Source organism: Colletotrichum paranaense (assembly GCF_030867605.1).
Source record: "Colletotrichum paranaense strain IMI 384185 chromosome Unknown Scaffold_9.1, whole genome shotgun sequence".
Taxonomy (NCBI): domain Eukaryota; kingdom Fungi; phylum Ascomycota; class Sordariomycetes; order Glomerellales; family Glomerellaceae; genus Colletotrichum; species Colletotrichum paranaense.
In genome coordinates, this window is record NW_026848967.1 from 1,086,735 (window position 1) to 1,112,305 (window position 25,571).

The 25,571-nt window shown below is 50.8% G+C and overlaps 10 protein-coding genes across 10 annotated transcripts; 6 read left to right on the top strand and 4 right to left on the bottom strand.

Moving 5' to 3' along the window:
• Positions 1-626: 626 nt before the first annotated feature.
• CPAR01_11107 (acetyltransferase) lies at positions 627-1,190 on the top strand (the record flags this gene model as incomplete). Its single annotated transcript, XM_060495366.1, has 1 exon — positions 627-1,190. The coding sequence occupies one exon, from the start codon at positions 627-629 to the stop codon at positions 1,188-1,190; it is 564 nt and encodes a 187-aa protein (XP_060345714.1).
• Positions 1,191-1,912: 722 nt separating this feature from the next.
• On the bottom strand, positions 1,913-3,136 carry CPAR01_11108 (tat pathway signal sequence; the record flags this gene model as incomplete). The annotated part of the gene is made up of 1 exon (XM_060495367.1): positions 1,913-3,136. One exon carries the CDS (start codon positions 3,134-3,136, stop codon positions 1,913-1,915), a length of 1,224 nt encoding a protein of 407 aa, XP_060345715.1.
• Positions 3,137-4,079: 943 nt separating this feature from the next.
• On the top strand, positions 4,080-4,453 carry CPAR01_11109 (uncharacterized protein; the record flags this gene model as incomplete). Its single annotated transcript, XM_060495368.1, has 2 exons — positions 4,080-4,169; positions 4,250-4,453. The coding sequence occupies 2 exons, from the start codon at positions 4,080-4,082 to the stop codon at positions 4,451-4,453; spliced, it is 294 nt and encodes a 97-aa protein (XP_060345716.1).
• Positions 4,454-4,893: 440 nt separating this feature from the next.
• Positions 4,894-6,090, bottom strand: CPAR01_11110 (uncharacterized protein; the record flags this gene model as incomplete). Its single annotated transcript, XM_060495369.1, has 2 exons — positions 4,894-5,863; positions 5,900-6,090. 2 exons carry the CDS (start codon positions 6,088-6,090, stop codon positions 4,894-4,896), a joined length of 1,161 nt encoding a protein of 386 aa, XP_060345717.1.
• A 3,628-nt stretch (positions 6,091-9,718) lies between these two features.
• Positions 9,719-12,060, top strand: CPAR01_11111 (catalase-peroxidase; the record flags this gene model as incomplete). Its single annotated transcript, XM_060495370.1, has 2 exons — positions 9,719-10,048; positions 10,117-12,060. 2 exons carry the CDS (start codon positions 9,719-9,721, stop codon positions 12,058-12,060), a joined length of 2,274 nt encoding a protein of 757 aa, XP_060345718.1.
• Positions 12,061-13,417: 1,357 nt separating this feature from the next.
• Positions 13,418-14,321, bottom strand: CPAR01_11112 (uncharacterized protein; the record flags this gene model as incomplete). The annotated part of the gene is made up of 2 exons (XM_060495371.1): positions 13,418-13,858; positions 14,280-14,321. 2 exons carry the CDS (start codon positions 14,319-14,321, stop codon positions 13,418-13,420), a joined length of 483 nt encoding a protein of 160 aa, XP_060345719.1.
• Positions 14,322-16,375: 2,054 nt separating this feature from the next.
• On the top strand, positions 16,376-17,165 carry CPAR01_11113 (uncharacterized protein; the record flags this gene model as incomplete). Its single annotated transcript, XM_060495372.1, has 2 exons — positions 16,376-16,615; positions 16,671-17,165. The coding sequence occupies 2 exons, from the start codon at positions 16,376-16,378 to the stop codon at positions 17,163-17,165; spliced, it is 735 nt and encodes a 244-aa protein (XP_060345720.1).
• Positions 17,166-18,996: 1,831 nt separating this feature from the next.
• CPAR01_11114 (uncharacterized protein) lies at positions 18,997-20,115 on the bottom strand (the record flags this gene model as incomplete). Its single annotated transcript, XM_060495373.1, has 4 exons — positions 18,997-19,020; positions 19,079-19,158; positions 19,221-19,877; positions 19,971-20,115. Coding segments are annotated over 4 exons (906 nt in total), but the record flags the coding sequence as incomplete, so codon positions are not given.
• Positions 20,116-21,058: 943 nt separating this feature from the next.
• CPAR01_11115 (major facilitator superfamily transporter) lies at positions 21,059-23,286 on the top strand (the record flags this gene model as incomplete). Its single annotated transcript, XM_060495374.1, has 5 exons — positions 21,059-21,610; positions 21,671-21,911; positions 22,016-22,084; positions 22,186-22,632; positions 22,703-23,286. 5 exons carry the CDS (start codon positions 21,059-21,061, stop codon positions 23,284-23,286), a joined length of 1,893 nt encoding a protein of 630 aa, XP_060345722.1.
• Positions 23,287-24,197: 911 nt separating this feature from the next.
• On the top strand, positions 24,198-25,534 carry CPAR01_11116 (aminotransferase class-III; the record flags this gene model as incomplete). The annotated part of the gene is made up of 2 exons (XM_060495375.1): positions 24,198-24,683; positions 24,743-25,534. 2 exons carry the CDS (start codon positions 24,198-24,200, stop codon positions 25,532-25,534), a joined length of 1,278 nt encoding a protein of 425 aa, XP_060345723.1.
• Between the last annotated feature and the right edge of the window lie 37 nt (positions 25,535-25,571).

The following is a 25,571-nucleotide window of genomic DNA, read 5'->3' on the forward strand; positions in this document are numbered from 1 at the left end:
ATACGAGTTTGACGCGTCTAGGCTTTGATTGAAGCAGTGAACTCAACAATGCCACCTATGAACAACCGTCAGCCAGATTCTGATCTGTATGCTCAACCACAAGCGAGACCAGTAGCTGCAATAGCATCACATCGACTGATCAATAAAGTCACACCAACCTATCGCATTTCAGGCGTCGCATCCACTTCAAATCCCGCAAATTAGAAGCAAGCGAGCACCTTATTTCCTTGAACCGAACATGAGGTTATTCTTGGGTGGAATGGTTTGAGTTTCGTAAAAAATAAACAGCAGGCCGGTATCCCTCATTATGTAGTTGCCTGTGTTTGGCGTCCATCTGCGGGGGTTTCTTGCAACTTCAGGCAGAAGCACTGCGCCCTTGCCATTGGGCTGACTGATGGACGCCCTTCCCGTTACACGAATTGCCCGCCCAATATCTTCGACTTGTCACGACAAACGCCCTTCAAACCACATCACAAATGCGGTATTTTTTGTAGGAGGTCCATTCTCCTGCTTTTCGATAAAATCTCCAATTGTTCCATCTGGCAACACTCACTCGTCTTCATCATCAACATTTCGACATCGAACCACTTCTAGCTTTGCATTCACAACCCCGCATACATCCAGACATGGCCGAGATCAACGACCTCATCTCCATAACTTTCCGTGTTGCAACCAAGGACGACGCTCCTCAAGTCGCACAGCTCGTAGAGGCCGCATTCCGCGCCGAAGACAGCCGAGCAGATTGGACGGCCGACATGGAACTCGGCAGATCGTTCCGCTACTCAGCCGATGAGGCTCTCGCCACCATCAACAACCCGGATGCAGTAGTCCTTATGGGCTTTGACTTCCACGGCGTCCTCGCGACCTCGGTCCAAGTTGTTTTCAAGCGTGAAGCCCAAATGGCCCGAATTGCCATGCTTTCCGTGAATCCCCAGCTGCAGCGCAGCGGTGTCGGGCGTCAAACTCTTGACTCTGCCCAGGCCTACGCTTGGAAGCATTACGACATCAAGAAGTTTGGGTTGAATGCCCTTTCATCTCGCGAAAAGTTGCTCGCCTGGTATGAGCGCTGTGGATATCGAAGGACAGGAGAAACTTCGCCGTTCCCTGTTGATCGGTTCCCTCGCCTAGATCTTCCGAAAGATTTGTGCTTCATTGAGCTAGAGAAGGATGCCACGCCTGTTGTGGTTTGATCAAGGCTCCCCAAGGAAGTTACAGAAATGAACTCAAAGTAGTATTGTTTTGGGATACCTGCAGTCGAAGGGCCTCTATCGTAGAGACTCCTCAGGATCTAGACGTACCAGCAACGACGGACTTGAGAATGTTAGGTCAGCACAGCTTTGAGGTGTTTCTAAGATCTCGCTAACGTCTTAAAGATCTTTCTTTATCAATCCTCGAGATGCATTTCAAGTACAAAAAACGCCATTACATCCTCAACTTTTATTCTTACGACTATCGCATCCAGCCCTACTACTCTTACCGGATGCTTCTTTTGTTACTTTCTCTAATGGAAACATCTTTGGAAGCCTACATAGGGTAATCTCAATAAGGCTGCTTATGATGGTAAGGGCTTGCTTATATGTTGATCGGCACGAGCAGTCAGGTGGTCAAAGAGCTTCTTTTGATGCAAAACGGGCGCGGGGTTTCTCTTCCATGTCAGTCATTTCTGGGGACCAAAACATTTCCATTGATTACATTTAGATTCAATTCGCTCAGAGAGTAGTATCTTCAGACGTAGCCACTTACGCTCGCAATCTGAAATACTTACCTAGACAACGAAGTCCAACGTGCTGCATGCTTGGATTGGTGAGGTGAAAACCTCAATTTGAAGGGAGAACATGTTATTCTTCTATTGAGTAGAGCTTTTAAAAAGCACAGAGTGGCGAGTCTCTCTCCCAACACTACCTACACTCGTTTAAGAGCACTTAAAGTTCTTGACTCGCAGCTGGCTAACACCAGGGCCGACGCTCTCAATGTTGCACAACGCATCTCTGTGACCCTCCAAGACAAAGTCCAATGTCCTCCGTAAGAGCTCAATCTCAATCTTGGCCAACACATCGTCGTCTATGGTGCCCAAAACCTGCTTGATGAGATCGGAATACTCTATGGGCAAAGCCTTGACGGCCGGAAGTTGCGGAGCGTCGAAGAAAGACATGTGGGTTGTCCCGTTGACGATCAACATCAAGGACGGGCCGCGCAGATTAGCCCAAGTCTCATTCCAGCCGGAAATGTAGTCAAACGTCGTCGGTGTGCCGACCAGCACCAGGGGTTTATCGATTCCCTCGGCCAGGACTGGTCCGAGCATCTGACCGTCGAAGTTGAGGCCGCCGAGGATGCGGTCATCGACATAGAGGGATGAGGCTACCGTAGCGCCTCCGAAGGAATGACCGGCGATGAAGATCTTCTCTGGGTTGATGGAAGCCTGAGTCCCAGCGAGGAGCGGTGTAGCTACCGAAGGGTCCAGAAGCTGGTCGATTATGAAAGAGACATCTTTCTGACGACTCTGTGGGATAGCGATGTTTAGTATCTTCGATTCGACATGGCTAGGTTCTGCAAAAAGTAGACTCACCTCAAGAAGGCTCTTAACGTAAGCCGTGTCGCTATTCGTCGCGTTCTCCGCAAATCTGATAATTCCATCAGGGAACTCAACGATCGCGGCATCGTACGTATGGTCCAGAGTGACGACGATGTATCCATAACTAGCAAGAGACCGCGCCAGCACACCATGCGCAAGTCTTGAGCTAGCTCGTCCGTGTGAGAAGAGAACGAGAGGGTACTCTTCATTTTTCTCGGCCCCGGCGCAAGGAGTATCGATGTTGCAGAACTCAAGCTCCATCCCGGAAAAGATGGTGTCCGGTAGTCCAAACAGGGTCGCGGCCCCTTGGCCGAGGGCGACTGCTGTGGTAGGCGGCACATAGGGAACGGTTTCGATGGAACATTTCGCTTCCTTCTTCAGGGGAACGTGGACGGAGACCATAACTCTGCGCTTCTCAGGTTGGTCTTGAGGGGCGTGAGGGTCCCATCGTGCTGCGTCTTCGAACGCTTTCACCCGCAAGGCAACGAGATATGGGCCGGGAGGGCCTGGGATGACGACTGCTGAGGCCATTAAAGCGAATGAAGAAAAGATGAAGAACAACATGCCTGTGTTCCCGGTGGAGATTTTACAAGTACATGATGCTCAAATATACTTACGACCGTCTAGATATACGCTGAATCCTGTCTATGCAGTGACTCCCAGGTCATCTGAACCGCAGATGGAATGATGACATCGGCGTTTGGGATAGTGCACATGACCAGTGAAGTCTTTCTTCTATGCTGACTGTATGATGATCTTCATGAGGGGTTGAACCAAAGTCCATCCCACGTATGCAGCTGCCCGCCGGCATGGAGACTTTCTCCGGACAGGCTGTGTCGTGTCCGAAAACCAATCGACCCCGTTCCGTCTATCGCTAACTGTCGCCGGAATCTTCCGCAGGGTGAGTGAGATTAAGGCACAGTCGTTCCGTATTGAGCCTTGGCTTCGTCGCGGACGAATTGCGCCCGAGGCTTACATGTACTCTTGTTTTGACGGCACAGCAGCATCGTCTATGAGTCAAGCCGGTAAGTTGAACGAGTAATTAAGGAATCGGAATTAAGTTGATTAGCTAATATCATGTGTCCTTATGTTAACGAAACCGTGCAGTGTACATGAACTTATGTCATCGACTACCTCAAGAAGGCTTCCACTTTTGCTCGAGTATCTATGCTATTTCAATTAACCTCATCTACCTTATCTTGAGTAGGCACATCTATACAGAATATTGGCGCACTGGTCTTCTAATACCTAAGTACTAGCAATATAAATGGATGTGGAAAAAGCGCATTGAGAGCAGTTCTATGCTTCCGATTGGCATTGGAAGTAAGCTAGGACGAACTAATGGGACGAACGATACATGTTCTAGCTGAATTAACCAATACCAGACGAACCTGACGACGAGATCTTTGGCTCTGCAAGCGGTATGCTCCCTTTTTGAGACCAGAAACTACGTCAATCATCAGTGAACATATGTCATTAGGCTGGTTTTTGATGATAGCGCACCAAAATGTTATTTAGGCGAGATGCCGATATACGATATGCATTCGAACCAGTCAGATGCATTCGCACTAAGAACCGTGTGCCTATATTAAGAACCGTATGTTTTATTGCCATTCTCGCCATTATAAAAACTAAGGAAGACCAAGACGTTCACTTGGTGCTAACGAATGGCTAAAGCAAGACTTAGCAGTAGAGGCTGACATTCACTCACGTATTCCACTTACCGCCTCATCCACGTATTCCACCTGCCATCTTGTATTCTTCCTGCCATCTTGTATTCTGTCTTCCGTCTTGTATTCTGTCTTCCGTTTTGTCCTCTGTCTTTCGGTATATATTCTACCTACCGCCTTTCTGCGTATTGTTGGTAGTTCTGGGTTCTAAACGTAGTCTCGACCAAGAGGGCGGAGAATTCCGTGGAACTGGGTGAGCAGGACCGGAAAACGCCAACTACTAGATAGCGAACGCTTTATGGAATGGGAAAGGAATAGAAGGAACCGGGCTGTTGGCCAAATCAACCGCAGGCTAGCAAATCCAACCTACATCACATCCACTTATGTTCTTTCTCGTTTGAGCTCTGGCATTGCGCCGGTTCTAGTGAAAGTCCATATGACACCGCAACTGACAAAACTTGAATTTACTCTCTACCTATCAGGGCCATAAGCGTAGTGCGTCTCGTCTCATGAATTTGTTCTCCACTTTGGACCTTTACACCACTCATCTCGAGACTCTCGAGACTCTTGGGAATACCCTGGTACCCCTATCTTGGAAACCCGGAAGCACCAGAGTAAACACCCTACCCCTCCCCGAATACTTGGAACTCGTCAGAGTACTTTGGTGTATTCAGCCCAGTCTTTACCGTTTCTACAGTTTGCGTCTTTGCACCAGAAGAGATACTTGGTTGTGTCATCCGAATCCGGCCTGTAAGACTCAGGATCCAGCAACTTGGCTAACGGACTAGTAACAGACGAAGACTTCTCATCAGTCACCATGATGAAATCTGAAGAAAAGCGGGATAGAAATATCTGGCGACCAACTCTTCCCCATAGGTACGAACTCGGGCATATCCTGCAGCGAACTTTGTGTTCGCTATGTGGCAGGAGCTCCGCACTACTCTCTCGACCTCCCGCTCTTCTCCAGTCTCGAGTCCCCCATCGGGCCTCGTTGCAGGCAACGAGACGCCCAATCCGGCTGTTTCCGCCTAGACAGCCGCAGTGACGGGGGTCGAGAGCCCTGAGTAGCTGAGAGGTGATTCCGTGTCGGCCCAAGTGAGAGAAAAAGACATTGCCGTACTTGGTTTGAAATTCCTTCAGCTTCTGCATAATGAAGTCCACAGTGATGGCTTCGTTTTTGACTATCCTAAATAACGGCAACTCCCACGTGATCATCACTCTGCGTAGCCAATCAAAGATCCTTGGTAATGCGTAGAGTGCTATTGTCGGAGGCAGAGGGATCCACCGAGAAGCAGCTCCTTCGTGATGCAGGGTGGTGGTGTCTTGGAAGTCTGTGCCTTCACACTCGCGGCAACCTTTGGCCGCAAGGAATACATTGTAGTTATATCTGATTTGACGGGCTTCATCTGAATCGGCTTGCTTCGAACGTGTCTTATCCCAGACCCAAGAGAACGGCACCGTAAGATGAGAACAAAGCCGTATGAACCCGTCGTGCGCGATACACAGACGAACATCTCGGCGCTTCTTGCGCTCTTCGGCAGAGAATACCAAGTACCTGTAGGGCAACTCACAGCGAGAACAATACATTTCATCCTGCTTAGTGTATTGGTAATATTCATGACGATAGGTGGCACGCGAAAGTCTCCTTGTCAGACACTGGGAGCAAAAAGCGTGCTGTCTGGCTCGCAAGACGGTGGCTGGATCTTTCACGAAATTACCTGTCCTGCATGCCCGGGAAGTGGCCTCTGAACGCCGGAACTTCTCGACTTCTTTTCCCTGATAAATATGCCAAAAGGTAAATGATGCTTGGCGTACCACGTAAAGATCGACTGGCTCAAGACCATCCATTATGGGTAGCAGCAGCTCATCAGGCAGCCAGATGATTGGGCTTTGACGACAATTTCTGTCAAAGTTGATCTCCCAATAAGGACGCTCGTGTGATAGTATGAGGTTCTTCCGCTTGTGGCGTCGATGTCGCTTCAGAACCTATCAATTCTGAGCTTCGGGCTCAGAGCATGTCGAATCGGGTTTGCCACCGCTCTTCTATTCACCTACTTCTACTTCGGAGGGCTCAGAATCCTCCCCAATTCTTCCTCCCAACTAGCTAGTTGTGCTACTGACTTTAGAGGTGGCCAGCTCTTCTTAATTTTGTTCTTAAAGAAGCCCGCGAAGTTAATCACTCAGCTGACTGCGTCGAAAATAAGAGTTAAGACGGGACCGAACCCCATATCCATGGCTTCCTTCGGCTTCTTAAGGTGTATTTTCCGCTAAATAAACAAAGACCAAAGAAGAGGGATGATAGCAACGATAATAAGAAAGGCACAATTTTGACATGATGATCAGAGTAGCAATGGGAATCTGGAACTTTTGAGCTGCGTTTTATTTCTACGTCGTTACGTACCTGCCTATGTCCCTCTTTGCGTAAGTACCAAGCTCCTATGAGGACCGTGGTATTGAATCCAATGCCCGCAGGCGCTGCACTCGTAATCAACTCAACTTTGAGTCTCAAGTTGAACTAGTTGAGAGAAACGATTTGATAGTTGTTCGTTTGAGTTGTCCAGTTAATTAGTTGATCGGGTCGAGTTGCCCAAGGTGGAACGGAACGCTCATGTCCCCAGTCATTCTGTGTCTGCGCCAGAAGGCCAGAGCTTACTGCGACTCCCTCTCCATCAGCACCGAGATTCGAGACGATACAAGCAACAACAAGCTAGGTTTGACTGAAGTCCAGGTAGGTTTCGGCTCCAAATCTTACTTTCCGATATTAGCTTCACCCGAGCTGCGAGCCATCGGCTCCGAATGATCTGGTTTGCGTCAAGGCTCCAGCTCTGCAGTCGGCGTTGACACATACAAGCCCTCGACGATGAAGAAATTGCCTCTTTGACTCACATGCATGCTGAAGAATTATTAATACAACGGCGCCGATATCGCTCACATTCGCAGGGGTCCATTGCACCAAATTTCGTCGTACATCTGGAAACCCATCGTGAATTCCAATTGAGAACCTTGGTGACTCTCACTATCAGCCTGGGAAATTAGTCACATGCTGTGGAGCTGGAGAATTCGAGAATCGCTCTTTTATTTCAAATCAAGTCGATGAGATCAACCATTGACGAAAACCGGGGCCGACACGTGTGAGATGGGGCCCGCCCACCGGCGGTGGGAATGGAGACACTGGAAACAGAAACGGGTCTGGCAGACGGGCCGGGGGTGGGAACTTGGGAAGAGAGTGGATGGGCGACGAGAAACTGGGTCGGTGATGTTTCGCTCGAATCCCGGAATTGCCAAGAGTGTGGGGGAAAGGTTGAAGCTCGGGGGCAGTATTGGCTGACGATGGTCTCAATGGCAATGAGAGTTTGAGGTCGCAGGTCACCCGAGTCCAATGTCCTACGTAGCGAATGCTAGAATGGACGTTTTCTTCTGATCGGCGAACATAGACCTGACCCTGGACCATGGAAGGCGTCGTAAGAAAAGATATCTTCATGTTGATATCGGGGAACGGCGACCAATGGAGGGTTGTGGGTGTGTTACTGGGATATCGTTACCCTAAACACAAAGCCTTGGCCTTGTGCTCTGTGTGCTCTACACACCATCAAAGTGATTATCAAGAAGGTCCGAAAACCGGCGATTTTAGCCATGATCGTCACCCCAACAACCCGACGCGGTTTCCTTTGAGGTGCTGTCCGGCGGCTTGGTCTACTTCCTCTTCCACTTAGCGTTGATATTCACAGTGCGTGCGAGTGCCCAGCCAATGGTCTCGACTTTTCCGCGACTTTTCGCGGTGGGAGGCAGCAGTCGCAAAGTGGGGTGGGTGTGACGTCGTGGACTTTATAAGAAGCTCCTCCCCTGGCCGTTTTGCCTGCAGTTGGGTAAATATAGCTGTGGTAGTTACGTACCGGGTTCTGTATTCTGTATGAGGTACCTTATGTAAGGTAAGGTAAAGTGAGGTGATTTAATAAGGTAGGCGCGTACATGCACGTACCGCGTAGCATCAGTGGAGGGGAACGGGAAGGAAGGAGCTTCGGAAGAGCAGCAAAAACAGCTGAGGAAAAGGCGATTTGCGGGGTTGTCTCAGCCAACCAGGAGACGTCCAATTCAATTCTCCTCACGGAAGCCGTAAAGGACAACTGCAGTCTATGGGAAAGAACATACAACAGACGCAATGGGAGTTCCTTCCTGAACCACACAGCCCCGCTTGGTCGCATAAATGGGGGATAAATGGAGCAAAACGGGGTAAAGCAATGGAGCACAGCCGGGTCGGAGCGAACGGAACACAACAGCGAACATTCAATTCCGCTGGGTTCCGATGTCACTGTCTAACGCACCTTACCTTAATGTTCCATGTAGTTGTGGTAAGGTATTGTATGGAGGAGTACCCCGTTCCACACATTTCACATGGCGGCATGGCTATCCGCTGCTTATCACCTCTGTTTTAATTGGACGCAAGGGTCCTCACCTCACATTCCCGCGCTCCATACTGCGTACACCTTGACCTGCAGCTACAGACAGTCCAAACTCTGCCACATCCCATCTCTGTTCTCTTACATGCTCTTTGGCAGTACTGAACACCTACTGCCTCTTCCCCGGCTCGGAGAGCAAGCGGCAGCTGTCGAATGGGTCGATGGATCCTCCCCGCACGGCATATCGAATCGGCCCAAGCTACTGTTCCATGCTGGTCACGCAAGCTCACGGTATTGTTGCATCTTTTACAGACTGTGAGGCTAACGCACCAATGTGGCAATCTCTCCGACCTTTGCTAGGGGCCGCCGACAAACATTTGAATGTCCGCGTCATAGCTACATGAGCCTGCTCTACCCGTTCCCTAACACCGCGATAACTTCCCTCGGCCCCTCACAGCATCCAAGTGGCCTGCGCCTCCTCGAGCACATCTCGAATCTCCGAGCCGGTATCGCGCTGCAAAGCCTAGATTTCTACGTGACCAAACTGGCGGGGGCAATGAGACAACGAGACAACGACTAGCCGTTCGTCGGGCGTTCTCGAACAACCAAAGACCAAAAGACCCTTGAGAAAACATGGCCGTCGCCTCCCATCATTTGTCATTCCGCCCCGAGCTACCCTGAACGCCTTCCGCCCAAATCTCAAGAACCCCCACCCACACCAACATGACTACGGCATAGTTCCTGCTGTCATACGTTAGTGCAGCATTAATAGGAAAGAGATGAAAGTGCACAGTGGTTCTTACTATGTACTCGGCCCTTGACCACCCACCCCTCAACCGCCAACAAGATTCGGCCCATTGGTCATGCAATGAGTGAGGGGGAGGGGGGGCCATGGCATAAAACGCGGGGTCGCCTCCTTCCACTTGCCGAGGATTCCCAGAAGCGAACTCTTTTCTTTTTGGCCTTCTCTCCTTCTACACAATCCGACGATTGACGGTTCAAAAGAAACATCAATCCACCTTCTACCAGGCAACACATCGAAACACATACCAAAGAAACAATACGCATAATCAGACACCATGGCCGAGGAAAAGTGTCCCTTCATTCGGACCATGAACACGGGAGGTGGCGGCACCAAGAACCGCGACTGGTGGCCCGATTCCCTCAAGCTCAACATCCTTCGCCAGCACACTCCTGTTACCAACCCGTTAGGTGGTGACTTTGACTACGTCTCTGCCTTCAAGACCCTTGACTACGATGGCGTCAAGAAGGACCTGACGGCTCTGATGACCGATTCTCAGGATTGGTGGCCCGCCGACTTTGGCCACTACGGAGGTCTCTTCATCCGTATGGCATGGCACAGCGCCGGCACCTACCGTGTCCACGACGGTCGCGGCGGTGGTGGTGAGGTAAGTTGCTCCGGCAAACCCAACGGATCTCTCTTAGCAGACGAGATGCTAATGATCGCTCCTCACAGGGTCAGCAACGTTTCGCCCCTCTCAACAGTTGGCCCGACAATGTCAGTCTTGACAAGGCCCGCCGCCTGTTGTGGCCCATCAAGCAAAAGTACGGTAACAAGATCTCTTGGGCTGATCTCATGATTTTGGCCGGAAACGTTGCTCTCGAGTCAATGGGCTTCCAGACCGCTGGATTCTCTGGCGGACGTCCCGACACCTGGGAGGCTGATGAGTCCGTTTACTGGGGTGGCGAAACCACATGGCTCGGCAACGACGTCCGTTACTCCCACGGTCACGAAGGCAAGTCCGAGCAGGGCGTCCTCGATGGCTCCCAGGACACCAAGAGCAAGTCAGACATTCACACCCGCGATTTGGAGTCACCACTTGGTGCTGCCCACATGGGTCTCATTTACGTGAACCCTGAGGGTCCCGATGGTAACCCCGACCCGGTTGCTGCTGCCAGAGACATTCGCGTCACCTTTGGACGCATGGCTATGAACGACGAGGAGACGGTTGCTCTCATCGCTGGTGGTCATACTTTCGGCAAGACTCACGGCGCTGCTCCCGACAGCAACGTTGGTGCCGAGCCCGAGGCCTCTGGTCTCGAGGCCCAGGGTTTTGGCTGGGCCAACAAGCACGGTACTGGCAAGGGTGCCGACACCATCACCAGTGGTCTGGAGGTCACCTGGACTGCAACTCCCACCAAGTGGAGCAACAAGTACTTCGAGTACCTGTTCAAGTTCGACTGGGAGCTTACCAAGAGTCCCGCTGGTGCCAATCAGTGGGTGGCCAAGAACGCCGAGCCCATTATTCCCCATGCCTTCGATTCCAGCAAGAAGCAGCTTCCCACTATGTTGACGACCGACTTGTCGCTCCGCTTTGACCCCGAGTACGAGAAGATTTCGAGACGTTTCCTCGAGAACCCGGATCAATTCGCCGATGCATTCGCCAAGGCTTGGTTCAAGCTCACTCACCGTGACATGGGCCCGCGCTCCCGCTATGTCGGACCTGAGGTTCCCTCTGAGGACTTCATCTGGCAGGACCCTATTCCCGCTCCTAGCTCGCCCCTCGTCAGCGAGCAGGATGTTGCAGCTCTCAAGAAGGAGGTCCTCGCCACTGGCATCGATGCATCTAAGCTCATCTCCACTGCCTGGGCTTCAGCCTCTACCTTCCGTGGAAGTGACAAGCGCGGTGGTGCCAACGGTGCCCGTATTCGCCTGGCACCTCAGAAGGACTGGGAGGTCAACAACCCCAAGCAGCTCGCCGAGGTCCTCAAGGCCCTTGAGGGTGTGCAGCAGAAGTTCAACGGTTCGGGCAAGAAGATCTCGCTAGCTGACCTTATCGTCCTCGCCGGTGCTGCTGGTGTCGAGAAGGCAGCCAAGAATGCGGGCGTCGATATCAACGTGCCCTTCACACCTGGTCGTGGCGATGCCACCCAGGAGCAGACCGATGTTGAGTCTGTCGACTACCTTCAGCCCTATGCTGATGGCTTCCGCAACTACGGCAAGTCAGGCAACCGTGCGAAGACCGAGCACTACCTTGTTGACAAGGCACACCTCCTTACGCTTACCGCACCTGAGCTCACCGTTCTCGTTGGTGGCCTGCGTGTGTTGAACACGAACTTTGATGGCTCATCAACTGGTGTCTTCACCAATCGCCCTGGTGCCTTGACCAACGACTTCTTCGTCAACTTACTCGACATGGGCAACGAGTGGAAGGCCACCAACAACCAGGATGTCTACGAGGGCTTCGACCGCAAGTCAGGCTCCAAGAAGTACACCGCCAGCCGTGTCGACCTTGTCTTTGGCTCCCACGCTGAGCTCCGCGCTGTTGCGGAGATTTACGCCCAGGCTGATGCCGGACAGAAGTTCGTCAAGGACTTCGTGACTGTTTGGGACAAGGTCATGAACCTGGACCGCTTTGATCTCAAGAAGCAGTCCGGTAGCGTGCCGAGCCGCCTTTAGATGACTAGAATGAAATCACTGAAAAAGCAATGTCGATTACGAGGAAATGAGACCGTCTCTAGCCTTCGTGCTTTGAGATAGCCTAGTGTAGTCTAGTACCTGCAGATAGGAACATGTATTTACGTTTGACGATCACCAACTTCCTTTTCCACGCCCATATTTACAGTGATGATCGAGCCGTATTGTGCATCGCATACAATGTGGTTGACCGCTAAGAAAATCGATGACTCCTTGATGGACAAATTAGTATACTGTGCTCTCGTACCACACGAGGCGTTCCAAGTCCAGTACGTATTCCATGCTTCTTACTCTACCAGAGATTAAATTCGGAAGTTTAGAAGGCCGTTTTTCACACTTTTACCACCTCGATGGCTCTTTTGAGCTCTCAAATTGCGCCTGTTACACCATACTTTCACGTGACGCCCCAGCTGACCATCTTGAGCGCTTTCCCACTTATCCAGGCAACGGAATAAGTATGGATAGTTGGTACGAAACTGTGAACTCTTCTGGATCATCGCACCGCCCATCTATTCCTTTGGAGACTCCCTTCCTTTTTGGATCAATAAAACACTCTACAAGAAAAACTTGAAGGTTAAAAACCGCGTCCATGGAGTCCGCTCTCCACTGTACAGCAAAATGGAAATCAGCCGCGTCATCTTGTAAGTCGGTGTGCTCCGAGCCGACATACTCAGAGCCAGAGTCGACATCCTCGGAGGCCATTTCAATGGCTCCTTTTTACTCTCATGTACCGCCAGGGCAACCTAATAGAATGACTACCTTGCAATGCAGAATCTACGACGTCGAATGAGGTATGTCGAACCTATAGTATGAACCTACTATCGTCAACCTGTTTGGGTGACGGAAAAAGTGAATGGAAGTTCTTCTAACGACCAGCTCCTCAAGCCAAGCGAATCTTCAAAGCCAAGACTGTCAAGATATACCACATGAGCGATCACATCAGACAATTCATCAATTCAAGTGGATCTGGCGTCTGTCGATATGTGAGATCGATTCCAAACCCGTGCGCACGGTTGGTCTTTACGAGCTCTTTGCTCTTCCTCAATTAAGGTTTGGAGAGACAAGTTCACAAAGTCCTCCTGACGAATTACAGCTGGTATAGGTAAGTCTACGCAAATTTTCGTCTGAATAACAAGATTGAGGCCCCCAGTGCAAGATACCACCACAGGTGTGTTCCACTCATGCAGTTCTAATCTTTGCTGTGGTAGATTGGAAGACCCAAGAAAATGTCTACAGTGTTTCAGGCATAGAGCCGTTTTGCTCTTCGCAGCTACATTTGTTTCCGAATATCAGGCTATAAAACTTTGCGCTTGTCTGTTGCCAAAGCGCATAGTCTCACTCAACTTCTCCTAACACCATCTTGAACAAGAGGCTTCATCGTCGAAAAGGCATATCTCGCAATCTTCCACTCCCCATCTTCCTTCTTCATGATGAAAAGCTCCTGGTTCGCGTGCTCCTCCGAAGCCTGCGTCGCCAACATCGTCTTAGTTCCCTCGGCCGTTGTCCTCGCGAACGCCCAGTCCGGAGACATGACGACAATCTCTTCTATTGAAAACGTGATGACGAGCTGAACCGATGAGAAGATGCGCGTGTAGGATTCGCGAAGTGACGCCGTGCCTACGGCAGCTGTGAAGTGAGGCGGCATGATGACGCCGTTGGACGTGTAGAGATTGACAACATCCTCGACGTTGCGGCTCTTGAGAGCTGCCCCGTATGCGTGGAGAACTGAAGTGATGGCTTCGGCTTCAGGGGAAGACACTTCGTGGGGTGTTAGAATAGGCTTAAAGTAGTAAAGACAGCTTATTTGATCACCTACTAATTCCGAGTAAATTGTGAGTGATTAACAGAATGTCCTCAATATTCAATATGTTTTACTGGTTTCTTTTGTATTGAGCCTTTGTAATGAAACCCATGCCACTTATATATCGTTTCTGAAGTGTAAGTGGAGGAGCTTATCTCGGTCGGAAGTGGGATTCTGATGGCAAGAGTGGGGGTGGACCACGATATGCCATTTCGCGACGTGAAGATATCATCCTTCCTTCCGGCTACACTAAACAACGTTTGTGTTACCAAAATATTTGACTCATCGATCATCCAACCTCTGAGATGTGGGTATCGGCAGACTTTGCAACCTGCTCGGGCCTGCAAGTTTTAGCCGTTTATGGGTTTGAACGGCGAGATACATCACATTCTCAACTTACCAATTTAAACGTTGCGTAGAACGATAGGCCTTTGAGGATCATGAAGTGAGTCCGTAGTAGTAGCAAAACGAGAAATGGAACCCCTGATCGTAGTCTGAATATACCTAGGACAAGAAGCAGCCAAGATATTCTTCTAGTCTAGCGGTGACATGATGGTGGTAGGAGTCTGTTTAATATCCAATCCAGCCCCTGATTCCTCAGGCGTCGTAGACTACTTCAAGCTAACAATACTGAATCTGAATCAAGGTCAAAATGACGAGATAGCACGAGATGACTGATATCCCTGACAGCATCCTGGAAGATCTCTCTATCGTCTCTGACTTTCCCTTATGTTACCCTTTTAAAAATTTCGACAGTAGAGCTTGAATATCTTTGAACGAGCGTCTTATTTCTTTGGTCTTTGTCATAAAAGTGAATAAAAAAACTTTGTCCTGACGCTATTAATCCGCGCTCAATGGGATACCCCAGATCTAATCTGCAAGCTCATTGCTTCTTCGGCTGCCCATTATTGTAGTAAACACACGAAGACCTCAACCGCCTTCAAATTGAATTGATGTACCCCAACTCAATGAAGCCTCCCTTCATTCGAGTCTGATGGCTGATTGACTTCCCGCGCTTTGGTGCAAGTGTCTCTGCTTGCCCCCTATCAGACCTTGCCCTAAGTGCTCGATGGTATTCATGTAGCTGCCGACAATACGGTATTGTTGTGATTCCCTTAAAATCTGACATTTCACTCTCCAAATCATCCTTGTCGGAAAACTCCAGTCTCCGCTCAGAGACTGGGAAAGTAGCTACCGGCCGCGTCAGAGCACCTGTAAGCTGGGTGTTGTCACCAGTGGCTTGTAAGCTCTCTAGTCTTGAGAATAGGTAGGATTGAAGATCTTCCAAGAAAACCGCGATTCTCAGAATGAATCACATTTCTGAAAACGAATTCCCATGACGTGAGCCCCGGCACGGCAGACCCGAAGACCTCCTTGTCCTGGCGGCTGGCCTGAAGTGAAGTGACTGATGCTCGATTCATTGACGCCCGCTTGTAGCTTGTGTTCTAGATAAAATAGACCAGAGAACGAAGGCTATATGAGCAGGTCTGGACCATCGCTTAGCGCAATCACCGACAGGATGGGAGGAAATCATTAATTCCGAGGCTCTGGTCGCCTGGTAGATGTAACGGCTTTGGTATTAAATTCTGGGGCTGAGTGGGTGGCACAAGCTCCCCCCGACAAGTGACCGGGGTGTGAAAAGGGCGGGGCGCTCAGGCTCCGCTGAAGAGCGAGACCCTTGACTCCCATGACTCCTCCTCCTTACATTGCCAAGTCTGCTTTTGAAGACTTGAATAAATACTTGACTGTGTACTGTTTTGTTGTATTAGTTTGTAGATCTGCTGAATTTAAATCTCCCAAGGCGAACCGACTTAAAAACCATTCTTTGATTACGGTACCGGCGTCAGCGGGTGGCTTTCTCTGTTCGCTTTGTAGGATCTACTACTAGTAGGGCTGGGCAAACTAGCAGTGCCGCATCTGTAAGGGAGCAAGCCACTCTATACTGGCGATCGGGGAATAATGCTGCGATCGCTCTGTGGCGTCTTTCCCATTCAGACGCTTGAAGACTTGGCCTGCCACACTCCGGGTCCTAGCCTACCGTGCCTACGTCGGCCCCCAGAGCCCCGGAATGGATTTGTGCGACTTCACGCAAGACAATACGGGAGGGCGAGCCAGCGATTGGGCAACACTGCCAGAAGCTGGTATGATGGGCTGGGAACTAAAGTCCACTACTACGGAAGAAACCCTGTCTTTGCCCTGCCAGTCTAGCGAAGTGTCCCGCGATCCTTCAAGCCAACATTGATATGATCCAATTGTGCGGTCTTGAATGCGAAATACGAGCCGAACCAATGCCTACTTGTATGTCACTCGTGCCTCCTCCCACCGGCAAATATAGTTAACCCAGCATCAGGGTCTGGCCCCACACTCTTCAGCCCGATCTGATCTCCTTTTCACGCTTCATACCTACACTAGGAACGGGTAACCAACGAATCCAGAGCGTTTGCACCTGGCTGTTCTATCGTCTACAGCAGCACTCAGCAAGTGCGATGAAACAAGATGGCGGCTGAGCTTTACTTTGAGCAATGCTGGGCTATTCTGAGCACTATCGGCATCTCAAACGTTTTCCTGGGCTTCATCGTCATCAGCATCACGAAATTCTCAAGCATCGCGCTGGTCCCGATCATCACTAGCATGGCCTGTGCCATCGCGAATGGGCTGTGTTTCCAAATATTCTACACGGATAGTTCACCATTGGACAGGGCGCTCGCGTCCGCGTTCGCCGATACTTTCTGGCTGGTACAACATCCGCCTGACCCCTGGGCGCGAGTTCCATGATTAACACCCAGTCCAGGTCCAAGAAGCCGGCATATCGTTTTACTCGTACGCCATGTTGACTCACATATTGACGGGCCGCAGTCGGACAATCTACCTGACGGCCTTCTGGATTCTGTTTGCCGGCATCACCGGCCTTCGCGGCACGATCTTGATAGCTCGAGTCCTGGGCATCTACGACGAAACCAACAACACTGCCTCGAAGGTTGTCGACTTTGCTCACGTCGGATACTTTGTGCTCCTGGCGCTTCTGGAATGTCTGAGCGCCTTCTACTTGCTCCGGAAATTCGCGTCGACGAAGAAGAGGTCGTTGCGGGCTGCGCTGAACATTAGCTTGTGGGGCCACTTGATGCGCAGCACGGAGATACGAGTGTCTTCTCTGGCATTGATCGGGGTGTCGAGGTCCATCACCTACACTTTCCACCCGTCGCTACTGAACACGCCTACCACGACTCCCAGACAGATCGACCGATTTGTGTACACCTTGGAATGCATCTTTCCTGTCATTCTTTAGTGAGTCTTGCTATCGTTTCGCAAATGGGGTCTATTTCATTGGCTTACCTTTACATGGCAGTTTCGATCTGTTAGCTTGCAAAATCCAGTCCGAGAGTCATGGAGCAATAAATAGCCATAACATACGGCACGTGGAAACACCAAACATCTTGAGAGATTCTGTTACTGGCGAGCTCAGCAGTACAATCTCGCCGTCGTCAGAAAAGCCTCTTGAGAGTTGTAGAGAAAGTAGAAGATAGGGTTAACGTTCGAAGCTATGTGGCTTGAGAAGTTTGACTGAAAATTTGTTACTGGACTGCTGCAGGTGATAACCGCACCTTGCATGAGTTGCATTCGTGGTCTTACTTATTCTGGCAGGCTCCTGGCCGTATCTCAAATCACACCTTGCTGGACTGCATGTTCCCTGGGCACAGTTCCCGAAGCCACCTCGGGTTGACGTAGTCTAGCTAAGACAGCGTAACTTGAGTGGGCCTATTGCCGAACCCCTCTTGCAAAACCCCTGCATAGGTGCGGTGAGTTGATGAACTATCATACTCTGCATCATAGTTACGATATGTCCCCACTCAAAGTTCCATTACAATCGGCATCTATACCAGGTATTTGACGCAAGGAGGCCCCCCATTTCTCGATCGGTGACCGAGCCTCACGGGTATACTTCCCGAACTCCGAGAAGCAGAACATCATCCTGGCTCTGCCCTGTAGAGCTCCTGATTAGAAGGTAGCGGTGACTATCAATGTTATGTGGCATTGAGCCCCACAAGAGTCTAGTGCAACGAGTTTATTGAAGTTGAACCCGATAGGTCCGCCGCTCTGCTGACAACTCAGACTGGACTTTTAGTGTAGGTGTCAGAGATTCTTCACATAACACAGCCGCAAGACGCGACGTTGAAAATGTGGATCACTAATACGGGTAGATGAAACAAGGTTTTGTTTGATCGTTTCACTGATAGGGTGCCTCTAAGTCTAATAAAGCGGAACTGCAGATCGGCTAGAATAGGGGTACCACAAAACCAAAGTGAACATGTTCGAATTGTGCCCCCACGTGCCTCTGACTCTTCGACTACTCTAGAATACGAAAGCTCAGGAGACAAGCTTCATTCAGTCTCCACAACCAATGTAGATGCAACTCTTGCTGCAATGCTGCCGCATCCCTTGACGACATGGATCTATGCGCGGATAACAGATACTACGCAGTAAACAGCACCAAACCGCTGACACGTGTAATCGTGGCGCCTCGAGCAATCGTAGTTGGTATTCCCTGTCTAAAGCCTACAACCTAGGAGAGACTTGATGCCTTGTTGAGGATACTACTACGTAAGAAGCTGTTGCACTTCCGGTGGGCCGCGATGTTGTATACTTGACAAAGAAATTGGGCACTGCTGCATGTAACGATCCGCTCATAACCGCTCATCTGTGAGCGTTGCGTAAAGATTTACCCTCTTACCCTTGATCAAATTCTCCTCATGTTTTGTGTTCGAGTTTGCGGGAATCTCAAGGCGGCCGAAGCCTGACAAGGGTCTACTGATTGTGGTGGGGACAACCACTCAGTTGCCGGCTGAGAGCGGTTTGAGAATAGACGATGTACTGTAATTATCAATGAACTTTTCAAATTGTGATTACCCTGTAACACTAGAAAATCTACTGCCAAAATCTAACCCCTCGTTCCTGAACGACAGTCTTTGGGGAGGCAGAGCTGTAGTTTGATAGAGGCCGCCTTGTCTATGATTCCAAATTTCCCAAAGTGACACAAGAAAAGAAATTGAGGCCAGCCCGGCCATGTGACAACACTTCATTTTATGTCCCACTGGTTTGCCTGTCGTGATCCGTCTTCTCTATTGCGACTTTCCGGTCAATATCTATCACGAGATTAGGTTAGCAGGAAAGATACTAGTCGATGAGGGAAAGCGTTCATACCCCTCCCGAGCCCATGCTGTTCCGGTTCTTCCGCTTGCGCCAGAATATCAACCCAGCCATTGCTAGAATAGATGCCGCCGCTGTTTTGAAACGGGTCAGTTTATGGCAACATTACAAGGTTCCACATTGTTGTCTCTCTTACCGATGCCCCCGAGTACCCCAAGGACGGCAACACCAGATCCACTGGTGAAGGAAACGCCTTGCGTTGAGCCAATGGCTGATGGTTGAGGTTGAGGTTGGGGCTTGCTTCCACTGTCGCCGTTCAGGTCATTTGACGGTAGAGGGACAGATGGTGCAGTCACTGTGATCGTCTGGGGCGCAGCGGTGACAAATACTGTGTTTGTAGGGCTTGGGATGACTGAGATTTGAGGTTTCGTTGTTGTGATGAACACTGTAGTTTTTGATATTGACACGCTTGGACGAAGAGTTGGTGACTTTGGGGGTACGCTAGAGATTGGCGTTGAAGGAGGAGTAATAGCCCTTGGTGGTGCGCTCGATGAGGGTAATACCGCAGGCTGAGTGGTCGTTGGGATCTGAGGAAGCGTATCCGCTGGACCATTGGATGGAAGAGGAACATGAGTAGATGTTGTGGTGGTTCGCTCAGGAGCTGGGAGCATAGGAATTTCAGAGCCTATGAGAGGTCTGTTCGGAGTCAGAGGTCCTGGCGACTTCACGGCTCGCTCTTGATGTTGCTCTGGATCTTGGACTTGATCTTGGTCTTGAGGAATGTCGAGCCGAAGTTTGGGAGGAGGACCTCTCCTACGGTTCATCGAAAGGCCAACCATGTTGTTCCAATTAGCTGTAAGTCTGTGTGGTTGATCACTGTGAAGAGAATGTTAGTTTTTGGGTGTTCAGTCATTTTAGACCAGAGCGGGAGAGGCGTTTGACTTACACGGATGAACTGTCAATCCCAGAGCGATGGGTTCGGTGGACCCCGTGGGATACCTATCCAAGATTCTGAGGCTGGCGTGCCATGTTTCTGAGACGAGACGACTGGACTTCTCTTGAAAGGACTTGGCAGCGGTAAAGTAGCCGGTCTATCAGTTGCTTAGTTGAATCCACGTGGTGGACCGATCAAAGGAGGGCTTGAGCGTCATGAGGGGACTGTGGCAGATCTTGGAGGCATATGTGGGAGAGTGGGATCCGGAGGGGGTCGCCTGTCGTAGATATCGGCCTGTTGTCGTTGTCATTGACATATCGTGCCCAAGCTGTCGCAGGGATTGTCTATTCTTGGCATGGATTGTCTTTGCTTTCTCTCCATTTTCTCTACCTCTTGCCATCTTCGTCTGAGACTTCCCTGCGCGGGTGCGGACGTGTATACTTCAAAATCTGCCGCCGCAAAACCTATCAGCCCGGCAGGCGTTTTAGGCTCGGCGCTACATCCTGGAACAAGTTTCACGCTTACTGGACAACGGACCAGTAACATCCCGTAGCGAGCACGGGTTTGCGTATAACCCAACTGGTTCAGAGGGCATTGGGTCCAGAGTCAGCTCTAATCTTTTGCGGCCCCTTCGCCCCGGGACGTGGCCTAGCCGCAAATCACCCTTGGTCGATCAATAACTCTCGAGGCTCGATAAACCTTGTGCCAGTTCACTGAACTTATTTTTGGCAGTATCTGCGGGCTGTGTGGGATGATGTGTCTTGACGTGACGTCGGCAACTGGTTGCCGTTGAACCCCAGGGCGGCCACGGCCCCATCTTCCTGAAGTCGAGGAATTCTGCTGCAAGAGCCGGTGTTAGTCTGAAAATGAACTCCGCAAATTGTCTTGGCCTCAGATAGTGTTACTCTGAGAGTGAACTGTGCTTGGTTTGTGGATAATCGGGTCTCCCGAGGAGAGAGAGGATCTGTCAAATATCATCAACAGTGGTTCCTCTTGGAAATCGTCGTATCTTTCTTCAGACCAAAAAGAGAACGACAAGACCTTCATTTTGACATCTCAGTCGAAGGCGCTCAAGCAACATCGCCAAACTCCTCACAGCCATGGAACGCCCTAGCAGTGAGACCTTGGAGTCTCGAGCCGCGAGACCCAGCATAGCCAGAAGGATCTCTGCCACAGCCATGGGCGGCTTGCACCTTCTCACTAGCGACACTGAACTCTCTCAAGACCGAGACCACGACGAGTACATTTCGCCAACGAGGACGTCCGTCAGAGACCGCTCGAGATCTCTCAGCAGGAGTCTCAGCGTTGCCAGCTCGCGCAGCAGCAACTCGTCCATCTTCTTCGGCCGGCCGAACTCACTGCCTTCTATTACGGAGAGCGAGAATGATCCCCACGGAACTGAGTTCCGTGACCCGTTTGCGGATCAAAACTCAATAGAAGGGCATTCTGCTCCGCGTGAGGCTCAGAATCCGTTCGACGACAACAGCAGTGGCGATGAAGGAACTGCCGTACAGGAGCTGGAGCCAGAACCGCCTTACCACGTCTTCACGAAGAAGCAGAAATGGGTTGTTATCGTCATCATCGGAGCCGCCGGATTGTTCTCTGGTCTTTCTTCCAACATCTATTTCCCAGCTCTCGATACCATCGCACGGGTAAGTCCTGTTCATCCAGCCGGAATCCTCGGAAACTCTCTAATTCACAAAATCTCATAGGATCTCAATGTCAGCTCGCAGATGGTTTCTCTGACCATCACGTCGTACTTGATCATCCAAGGCATCTCCCCGCTAATTTGGGGCTCAATCTCGGATGCTCTGGGCAGAAGACCAATCTACATCGCCTCGTTCGCCGTGTACATCATTGCCAACATCGGACTGAGCTTCTCTCCCAATTTCACAGTTCTTCTGCTCTTCAGGGGCTTGCAAGCCGCCGGAAGTGCCTCAACCGTGAGCATTGGTAAGTTACATACGGGAAAATACAACCCTTTGTTTTCTCCCTTGGACCTCTAAATTTAGCCAAGAAAAAGTCGTCGTAATTCCTTTTACTGACCTGTGCAACAGGAAACGGCGTGATCCAGGATATTTCTCCCCCGGCTGAACGGGGAGCATTTATTAGTTTCTACCAGGCGAGTAAGTCACTATGGGCCCTATCGCTGTTTCACACGCATTACGGTGTTTTGCTCGGTGACTCGGTTTTATCTCCTGGTGAGCTCGGAGCTAACACCTCGTAGTCCGAAACTTCAGCATAGCAGTCGGGCCTGTGCTCGGCGGCCTGCTCGCCAACTTCCTCGGGTTCCGGTCCATCTTTGTCTTTCTCCTGATTCTTTCTTCTATAGTCACCTTGGTGATTGTGTTTTGGCTGCCTGAAACCATGCGGAGCATTGCCGGGAACGGCTCGCTTCGTTTGGGTGGCATTTACAAGCCGATCATATGGTACCTTGGCAAGGAGCCAGAGTACCTCGAAGACCCGGATGAACCCATTCCGCGGAAGAAGGTGACATTGATGACCTTTGTGGAACCGTTGCGGCTGTTGATTCAGAAGGACATTTTGATCAACTTGGTGTTTGGTGGCGTGGTCTATACCATATGGACTATGGTCACGTCGAGCACCACCATCCTGTTCAAGGAGCTGTTCGGACTTAGTGACTTACAAACGGGTCTCGCATTTCTACCTAATGGTAAGTAACCTTCCCACCTTCACCTTCTTTCTCCCTTATCAAAAAGGAGGCTCGCTTACATGTAGGACAGGACTTGGAACCATTGTTGGATCCGCAATCGTGGGCAAGCTAATGACAAAAGACTATCTCGAGATGGAAGAAGAGTACAAGACATCTCATAACATAACAGGAACAGAAAAGCTCTCAGGGAAGAACATGCCCGCTGAGTTCCCCATAGAGCGCGCCCGCCTTCGTCGTCTCCCCTGGATCGTCCTCATCTTCGTCGCTTCCACAGGCGGCTACGGCCTCTCCCTCAACTTCTCCTCCATCACTTCGCGATCAGGCTGGATCGCAGTCCCACTCGTCCTCCAGTTCTTCATCGCTGCGACCAGCAACGCCGTCTTTGCCCTCAATCAGACCCTCGTCACCGACCTGTGTCCTGGAAAGGGTGCTAGTGCCACCGCGATTAATAACTTGGTCAGGTGCGGTCTGGGAGCTATTGGCGTCGCGTTGGTAGACAACTTTGTTGCCACCACGGGGCCTGGCGCCGCGTTCTTGGGCTTGGCCCTCGTCACGGTTGCCGTTGGGCCGTTGGCGGTGATACACTGGTACTGGGGACAGACTTGGAGGGCGGCGAGGATGAGGGAGAAGACGTCGAACAACGAGAAGGCATGAGGCCACAAGGTCTCTGCGTTGCATTAGTCGTCACACCTTGTGGCTTGGTGAGGCCTCGTCTGTGACGCCTACCGGTCGATGCATTATCATAAGTCTGTAGCGTTGAGCGTGCATGATTTGGTGATTCTGCGAAAGGAAGTTGAACATCATATTTTGGGCAAAACAAAAAGCAGGATAGAACTCCATAGATTTACATTCAATAGCAGTGTTAGAGGTGGCATCAAGAGTCCACCTAGTTTCACACTTGCACAACTAGAAAATTTCTCGCTTCGTCCCCTTTCTCTTCTCTTCAATACAATGATAAATTCGACCCTCTTTGCTGTACAACAGGGAACGTGAGTGCCGAGTCTTGGCGGAAACGAGGTGTTTGACACATGGGTCCGGGGAGAAATCGTGTAAAACCATTGGTTCATGGGCCTCCTTTCCCACACACGATGAGCAGCACACAACCTGACACCCAACTCTTGCTGCCAAGCAGTCTGTCGGCTTTCGAACCATTTCGCTTTCGGGAAAGAAACCTGACAGTTCATACATCTGGATCGATCGTATGCTGAGGTTTGAGAACGAATTCAAGCTATACTTGGAAGAAGTCTCCCCATTCTCGGGTATGAGCCCTTGGCTAGTGCATCTATCCCGAGATTTTGGCTGGCACAAATTTCCCGAACATGATTCGGCATCCCGATGTCGCATACCCGAGCGGGGTTCATCTTATCTATAGTCCACGAAGAACACACAACATTGACAGAAGCGGTCAGATCGGACCTGGCCCCGCGGCAAAGTTCGTCGGTATTTAATCCATCAATTGATTAGAAAGGCATGCGGATGTTCCTATCTCCTCTTGTACATCGATGAAAGGCTCACCAGCAAGACGTGAAGCATCTTTAGACGGTGTACTTGGCAATCGAGCAATCATGGTGGAACTCAAACAAAACGGGGAGGCAGCTCAGCCTGCGGCGAACATCGAGCAGCAATTGAACACATACGTCGAAAAGTATGTCGCAGAGAACCAGGGCTCGCTGCAAGTCAACAAGACAGCCTCAGGGTCGCTACCTGGGGGTACAACTAGATCCGTGCTGCATTACCTGCCTTTCCCATTGGCTTTCTCCGGAGGCCACGACTGTCACCTGATATCCGTGGACGGCGCCGAGTACCTCGACTTCGTGTCCGAATATTGCGCCGGTATGTTCGGCCACTCTCACCCAGACATCATCGCTGCGATCAACAGCGTTACCAAGTCGGGACTCACTCTGGGCGGGCCGAGTCCCAAGGAGGGCGAATTGGCTGCCCTATTGGTTGAGAGATTCCAGAGCGTCGATGCCATCAGGTTTTGCAATTCGGGAACTGAAGCGAACACCATGGCGATTGGTACGGCGTTGCATTTCATTGGAAGAAAGAAGGTAGGCTGTAACAGTTCCTCGAGCCCGAGATCTTTCGCTAAATCATGCCCCACGCTCAGGTCTTGGTGTTTGAAAATGGTTATCACGGTGGCACATTAGCTTTCACGCCCAACAACCCGCTGATTCTTCCCCACGATTTCGCGTACGGCCGGTACAACGACATTGAGTATACCCGATCGCAAATCACCGACGATATCGGCATCATCATTGTGGAACCAATGCAAGGCGCAGCAGGAATGCTTGAGGGGTCAAAAGAGTTCCTCCAGTTCCTCCGCGACGAAGCCACGCGCATCGGCGCCATCCTCATCTTTGACGAGGTCATCACCTCGCGACTCAACTACGGCGGCTTGCAAGAGATCTACGGCATCACGCCGGACATGACCACCATCGGCAAGCACTTCGGCGGGGGCTTCTCGTTTGGCGCGTTTGGTGGGCGCAAGGACATCATGGACCTGTACGACCCACAGGGACCGCGGAGTCTATTCCATTCGGGAACATGGAACAACAACGTCTTCTCCATGACGGCGGGTGTCGCTGCCACCAAGCTTTTGTCGAGAACGGCGCTTGAGAGGAACAATGAGCTGGGGAACAAGCTTCGCGACGAGCTGCGTGAGGTGTTCGGCTCCAAGGATGCGTCCATTGTCAAGCTGACTGGCTATGGGAGTGCGATTGGCTTGCACTTCCAGGGCCCTTCGGCAGGCAAGTTGCAGGATCTCTTCTTCTTTTACCTTCTCAGCAAGAGGATATACGTCGGACGTCGTGGATTCCTTGCGCTGAACCTTACTCATGGGGAAGAGCATATCAACAAGGTTCTGGATGCGGTCAAGGACTTCTGCGCAGAAATGTTGTGAGAGATGTTTGTAAGCTTCAGCCTTTGATCTCGGCCTA